Below are 7,518 nucleotides of genomic sequence, written 5' to 3' on the forward strand. Positions count from 1 at the left end.
GAAACTGGAATAACAAATGATTATGAACTACCGGGTAGGTGCTTGGAATTGAACCCAAGACCTCTGGAAGAGCAAGCAGCCAGTGCTCTAAGCGCTCAGCCACCTCTCCAGCCCTGGAAGACAAGGTCTTTGGGTAGCTCTCTGCCTGCCACCCTGTTTTGCAGCAGGGTCTCCCTTGGTTTGCCACACCGGGCTTGGCTTGAGTCTCAGGCCGGTTCCGCGTCTCTCACCATGCAGCTCGTCACAGTGGTGTCTGGGCTAGAGACACCATCACCTTCCCTGGGCTTTAGGGGTGACCTCAGGCCAGCTTGCTTGGAAACAGCGTTTACCAGCTGAGTCATTGTGCTGGCCCCGTATGTCTGCTTCTTATTTAGCTCGGATCCCTGGGCTTTGAACTTCAGAAGTATGTCTACTGCTCCTAGGCTGGCAGAAAACTGACGTAAAGGAGGCTAGAACTGTACACTCATTCTCTAGGTCAGACAAAGCCCAGGCAAAGGAATTCCCTTAAAAGTCAAGACTGTCTTATAGAAAATAATTTGGGTATTATTTCAAAAAGGGTAGACTTTGTTGCAGGATATTTGATCACAGCGTGAACCCTGAGACTGAACTGTTTACTGAAAATACCTGTTTATAGTTGTGGTGTAGTTCAGTCCTTAGCACCTTTAATCCCTCTGGCTGGAAAACAGACACACCCTTAGTACATACTTTAAATTCAAAAAAAAAAAAAAAAAAAGGTAAAATTAGTTTGTAGAAGAAAGCACCCATGTTTCAAAGAAATGTGTAAATTGAGTGGCAGACAAAGTGATGAATCAGAGAAACATTTGACAGAATAGGACATGCCCAACTTTCTCGGTCTGCAGGAAGGTCAGTTCGGTTGCAGTTGCTAAGCAGTTACTGTTCCAGCAACATCACCTCCTCCTAGCTGATGAACTACAGCCCTGCATCCTGCCCACTGGTCCAGGTGTGGAGACAATTCATTTTGTGACTTCATCTTTCTGAGGGATCTAAGACACTGCCTTTCAACCTGCCTGATGTCTTAAGTGGGTGGATCCCTTTAAAGCTCTTTCATTGCTGGGGCTAAAAAGAAGTCATCTACACCCTTTTTAAAGTTCCTTCTGCACATCCCCACTTATCACACTCGAACTCACATCTGTGAAGCCTTCTTTGCTGGTTTCCTGCTAAATGATCGCTCTCTTGCTGGGTAACCACCGGCATCAGCTTACACCCTTAGCTTGTGGCTCAGAAAGCTGGAGGCAGGCACTCGAACTTGTGCTTGGATTTGTAGCATAAGATACAGAAATTAACTTTTCTAAATTCAAAGAAAAGGAGCAAAGCACTTCACTAATTAAAAACAAAGCACTACCTTTATTTGGCTCATTGCTCCATTTATTAGAGTGACCACGTTTGGAGAGGCACAAAGCATTTCCGTTTTACATGACTACAAAGTGATCGCAAATCCCAAACTTCAGGTCTTTCACTTGCACTTAAAGAACCAAGTTTTCAAAACGTCTGAGTGACTTCAATACACAGACCCAGATTACATGGGAGCTACTATGTTTAAATGCTGCACTTCTTGCTCTAGCATCTTCTTCAAGTGGGATCCGGCAAAAAAGGACTGAAATGTCTAAGGTCATGATGCAGATGCTTTGAGGGGCAGTGAATTAATCCGCAGATGGAGAGACGCAGTGTGCACAGAGCTCTGAGGACTCACTGGGCCATCTGCGCCTCCATGGCTTGTGCTGTCCACTCTGGGGCTGTCTGACTAATTTTCTCCAGAAGATTATTTACTTGGAAACAAAGTGATTGAATCTGCTTATCCCATGTCGGCAGGGCTTCTCGTGCTAAGGAAAGAATAAAATAATAGGAAGATAGAAATTACTCACAAATCAAGGCTAAAAGATAAATTACAATAATGTTAATTTTTAAAAGACATTTATTCTTGAACTCATGGCTAAAAATGTTAATTAACCAAGTGTTAAGAACTCAGATCAGGCCAAGCATAGTGGCACATATTTTTCATCTCTGCACTCAAAAGCCAGAAGTAGGCAGGATCTCTGTGAGTTTGCAGCTAGCCTGGTCTACAAAGTGGTTCCAGGCCATCTAGGAGGGCTACACAATGACAATGTCTCAAAAAAAGAACGCAAATCACTAACACCAAGCATAAAATCGAATATAATAAAAATGTTATTATTAATCCCCTTGAAAACAAAATCAACTACTGAAGACCTATCAAGACAAGATGATCACAAAGCAACCTCACTCAAGAGCCAGGTCCTCAGTGTCTGCTGGGGCGATACCGCCATCTACTGGGAGAGCACTGGATTTACACATGAGACTGTGTCTACCTCACCAAAAAATAATTTAACATCAACAGAAAAAGAAAACGTAAAATCTACTTGAAACACTAACTTGAGAGATCTGTTGCCTCTGCCTCCCGAGGGCTGGGATTAAAGGTGTGTACCACCACTGCCCGGCTTCATTCATTTTAAGAAGACTCAAACAAACAAACAAACAAACAACAAAAAAACTCAACATTTTATGTGTATGACAGTTTCGTGTGTGTGTGTGTCTGTGTGTAAGTATATATATGTATCATGACCTTGCCTGGTGCATACAGAGGCCAGAAAAAGGGGTAACCTAGAACTGGAGTTACAGATGGTGCTGAGAACTGAACCTGACTCCACTGCAAGACTCCGGGGCCACCCTGGCCCCCCCCCCCTTAATTTAACTTGTTTTTCCTCCCTTTGCCCTGTTCTCATTTTTTAAAGACCACAATGACTCTGGCTACAGTGGAGAAACTAGGTTAGAAAGCCAGTGTAGAGAGGAAAACTTCACAGGCTGTGACAGCAGTGCTCTGAGTGAGTCACAGGGAATACAAAGAAGAGGAGGGGCAGCAAAGCGGCTCAGCCAGGTAATGCCCGGCCGTGTGAGCATGGTCTGAACTCCAGCCCAGGACTCACAGCAGAGAGTCTGACACTGAAAAGTGTTCTCTGACCTCCACACAAGTTCCAAGGTATGCATGCGCTCACCCACACTCACACACATAACAAGTTTTAAAAACATAACAAGTTTTAAAAATAAGAAAAGTACATGGATTCCTAAGAACATTAGGAGTTGTAATTTATAGGACATGGAAGATGAAGAAGTTAAGAATAAGGAATTATAGAAAAAGTGAAGATGTAGCTTTTAAATGGCTAACTAGCAAATTTTGGACCTGTGTTTGTCCTAAATCCCTATTCAACAATCTGGTACAGACGCCTTAGGTGTGATCTAGAGCTGTAGGTTTGTGAACGAGAGACTGGTACAAGGACATCCAGCTACTTCAGACATGCTAACTGGATCAAGGGGTAGACTCAATGCCTGCAGCAGGAAAGGCCGGGGACTAAGCCGTAAGTGACTGATGTTAAATCTAAGGCATCACTGAGTCCGTAAAGATGACTTGAGAAACAGCTGGGCATGCAGGAAAGAAGGCAGGGGCAGGACAGGATGGCAGAGTTGACAGCATCAGGATGGCCATGGTGTGGCGCCGTGTGCGCAAGGATAAGTGACCAACAACCAAGATAAAGCCTAAAGCAGGTTTACCAGCATACCCCTGTGAGCTCTGCGCTCAGGAAGCAGAGATGGGAGAAGCTTCACAAATCAGGGACCAGCCTGGGCTACTGGGCAGCAAGAGATTCAGAAGAAAAGAAAAAGCCTGTATAAAGGTATCTGCTCTACTTGGAAGACCTGTATGTGTTTAGGCCCAATGGAAAGAGGTCAGCAGAACTTTAAAAAGGTAAAACAAACAGTGTTTACTTCAGGCTCCTAACCCAGTTCCTTTTGGCAAGTGCATGAAGAGCAGCACTGGGGAAGGGACCAGGAGCAAGGGGAAGGGGGACAGAAGATAGCACACTGCCACCTAGACTTCACATTTAGGGCTTCATAAATCTGATCAAAACAGTTTAAAAACATCTTTGAAATAGGAAATGGTTTTCTCTTTAGAAAAAGAAAAGGTAAAAAACAAAACCCCCTCAAACCTGAAGGAACTACTGCAATGTAGGTAATGGAATGGTCTGGAAAAATGAAGCATGAGTCCAGGTAGTAATGAGGACCTGTGACCTTGAACTCACAGTGCTGTGTCTCTTCCTGCCTGTCCACCAGCAACACTGACTAGCCTAAGGGTCTCCGTGCACAGGTGGAGTATCATAAGGTCAGTAGGTTCTAATAGTGTCCCATAGGCAACTGAGGGAAGCTGAGAGGGGGAACCAGTCTTCACAGAGAAGAACACAGCAATTGTTTATCCAATACCAAAAGGTCAGCCCTGAAAACACAGACAAGTAACATCTCAGACTGAGGAGGCTGTATTTAGGAATATGTACATATGTGGATATCCATATACACATATCACAACAGTCAATGAAAAAGAAGGCCGTGAACGTGGTCTAGGGGTCAGTGAGAAGAGAACCGAGCAAGGGATCACAGGGTCCACGTAAGCAGAAGGGACAAAGGACTGCACTGACTGGAAGGAAGTGGCGGAGAACACAGTGGCTCTCGTCCTCAGAGAGGAGCTGTACACAAGGCAGGAGTAATGGAAATGGACAGTCGGGAGCAGCATCTTCAGTGAGCAGGGCTCTGCCCCAGCCGTGAAGGGGGAGGGGAACAAGAGCTGCAGGCTCAGGCAGTGGAGGTCGCCCACCTGCACACCTGCAGTAGCTCAGGAGTCTCTGAATGGGAAATGCACCGGTCACTCCGTGGGAGCCACACTGGCTGGAGTTCAACAAAGGTCAGACGACAAACAGTAAATGGACACAATTTCAGTTAATTTTCCTTAGCTTAGAAATGTTGAAAAAAATATTCATAAATATAGCCTTCTAAGGTTATTTTAAATTATTTCCTTTGGACATATGTTCATGAGTAATATAATTCTGAGCCTAAAGAAATAATTCAACATATTTTAATCATATAATAGTTCACTGCCATTTCACTTGATGAGAATGCATAAAAGTTCTTACTTTCAAAATGAACTATTCCATCGATCTGGTCAATAAACCCATTCATGCGTCCTTCCGTTATCATCTGAGATGCTATCTTTTCTGCCTATTAAAAACAAAAGCAAAACAATCTCAAGACCTGAGAGATCACATCTAACAACCGTTCACGTATAACCCAGTGAAAGCCTTTAGCTTAGCCCCTGTCACTACTGTGTTTGCCTGTCCTTGTTGAGTAATATGTCTTGTATTTCTCTCTCTCAAGTGCTAAGAATATAGACATGCCAGACTAGCTACACAAGAATCTAGCTTTTTTTTTTAACCAATTTCCCCTCTGCTTAAAATTTTATTTCATTTTATGTTTTGATGAAGAGTCTTACGTGTCCCTGGGTGACCTCAAGTTCCCTACATAGCTGAGGATGATCTTGAACTAATGATCCTCCTGCCTCTGCTACCCAAGAGCCAGAATTACAGGAGTATGGCATTAGTGCAGTTTATGTGGCCCTGGAAATTTACTCCAGGGCCTTGTGTATAGCTAAGAAGACACTCACCAACTGAGCTACAAAACCAGCCTCAAAAGCTCACTAGGACCCAAATCTTAAAAAAAAAGAAAAAAAAAAAAAAAAGAAAAGGAAAAGAAAAAAAAAGAAAAGAAAAAAAAATTACTTCAAACTGCAGGCACACAGTTCTGCACCTGCCATCATCCACTGCTTCCCTGCAATGTGCTACAATGAGCTTAGTTAATAGCACTGGGTGCGAGTCCTACACAGCAGCTCACCACTGTCCATACTCCAGTCCCAGGGGACCAAACACCCTCTGCTGGCTTCTACAGGCACCAGGCACACTTGAGATGCACAGACACACAGGTAGCCAAAGCACCCAACATATGGGGCTAGAACCAGCTCAGTGGTCAAGAGTGTGCACTTCTACAAAGATTCCAAGATCAGTTCTCAGCATCCACACTTGGTGGCTCACAACTGACTGTAATTCTGGGAGAGCTGAAGTCCTCTTCTGGCTTCCTTGGGCACACACAAACACATACAGATATATACTCCACGTGGATATACACACATACATACAAATAAAAATAACAAAGCTTTTAAAAATCCATACATATAAAGAAATAATCAAAAATCCTAAAATAATAATAATCGCCGTAGATTCTGGGGTCAAACAAAAATTCGTTTTTCTTTTTGCTCTTTCTTGTGAAGGACGCCAGGAGAGAGCATCGGATCTCCTGGAGCTGGAGTCACAGCTGCTTGTGAGCCAAACCCAGGTCCTCTGTGGAAAAAAGCCAATATTCTTCTTTAAAAAAAAAAAAAATTATTTATTTTATGTATGTGGGTACACTGTCGTTGTCTTCAGACACACCAGAAGGTAACATTGGACACCCAGTACAGGTGGTTGTGAGCCACCATGTGGTTGCTGGGAATTGAACTCTGGACCTCTGAAAGAGCAGTCTTAACCGCTGAGCCATCTCTCCAGCCCAAAAAAGCAAATACTCTTAATTGCTGAGTTGTCTCTCCAACTCTTGACTGGCCTATCTTTTATACTGACATCTTTACAATCAATACTACCTCAACTCCTGCTGACTGACTAGAACCTATCACTGACAACGTGTTCATGTCCCTTAGTCTTCACAAGCAGTTAAGCACCATCCCTAAGAAGAAAGCCTTTTGGTTCATTTCTCTTACTCTGTAGCCATCTTCTTTCCCCAGTCTCAAAAGTGCTGAGATTATAGGCGTGAGCTACCATGCTTGCTAAGAAAATATCTTTTAAATGGCAACTGTAGTCTCAGTTCCCAAATCAATCCACTCTCTTTACTAAATGTGTACATGTGACAAAATTGCTAGAAAATTCTAATTAAGCCTGGTATACACACACCTGTAATCTTAGCAATTGGGAGGTAGAGGCAGGAGGATCCAGAGTTTAAGGTCATCCTTGGAGTCTGCCTCCTACTGAGTGTGAGGCCAGTCTAGGCTGCATGAGCTCCTGTCTCAAAAGAAGAACAAGGAAAATCCTAAGTTAAAATTCCATAATCAGATAAACTACATGACTTTAATTAAGGTGAAAGACTGATTGCTTACTCTCAGTATTATCTGAAATTAAGATGATGTTCAGAAGTAATAGCAGTGCAAACACAATTGATATTGTGCTGAAATTTGTGTATGACCAACCAAATCCAAATAACAAAGTAAGATTCCCTAGAAGGTTAACAACTCCTTAAATTAAACCACACTTGGAAAGTATAGCAAGACATCTTGGGGTCAGAGGGATGAGCATTAAACTTTTGAGTCCATCTAGAGCAGAGGAACAAAGACACATGAATCACCATCTAACACTCCAGGAACTTTGTATTATCAGTGCCTTTAAGACACTACACAAAGACGTCCTTATGAAAAAGGTGTAACTCAGTACTTCTATAACATTTCCATTCTAAGTAACTATCATAAAACAATTTAAAAGGCTAAAACCATTAAGTTTCATGACAACAGTATTTAACCAGGGGGGGGGGGGGGGGGGGGGGGGGGGGGGGGGGGGGGGGGGGGGG

General features: G+C 43.2%; 1 protein-coding gene across 2 annotated transcripts in view; it reads right to left on the reverse strand.

Annotated features, from left to right (window-relative positions):
- Positions 1–1,342: 1,342 nt before the first annotated feature.
- Cops4 (COP9 signalosome subunit 4) overlaps positions 1,343–7,518 on the reverse strand; it is a 31,688-nt gene continuing 25,512 nt past the window's right edge. Inside the window, exons 9-10 of one of the 2 annotated variants that reach the window (XM_028773696.1) lie at positions 4,992–5,076; positions 1,343–1,841 (exon numbers count right to left, since the gene is read on the reverse strand). In XM_028773696.1, coding sequence (XP_028629529.1) covers positions 1,708–1,841; positions 4,992–5,076 — 219 coding nt within the window. In that variant the 3' untranslated portion in view covers positions 1,343–1,707. The remainder of the gene's footprint in view (positions 1,842–4,991; positions 5,077–7,518) is intronic. The other variant, XM_028773697.1, reaches the window with a different exon arrangement.

Source organism: Grammomys surdaster, unplaced genomic scaffold (genome assembly GCF_004785775.1).
Source record: "Grammomys surdaster isolate TR1022 unplaced genomic scaffold, NIH_TR_1.0 233, whole genome shotgun sequence".
Taxonomy (NCBI): domain Eukaryota; kingdom Metazoa; phylum Chordata; class Mammalia; order Rodentia; family Muridae; genus Grammomys; species Grammomys surdaster.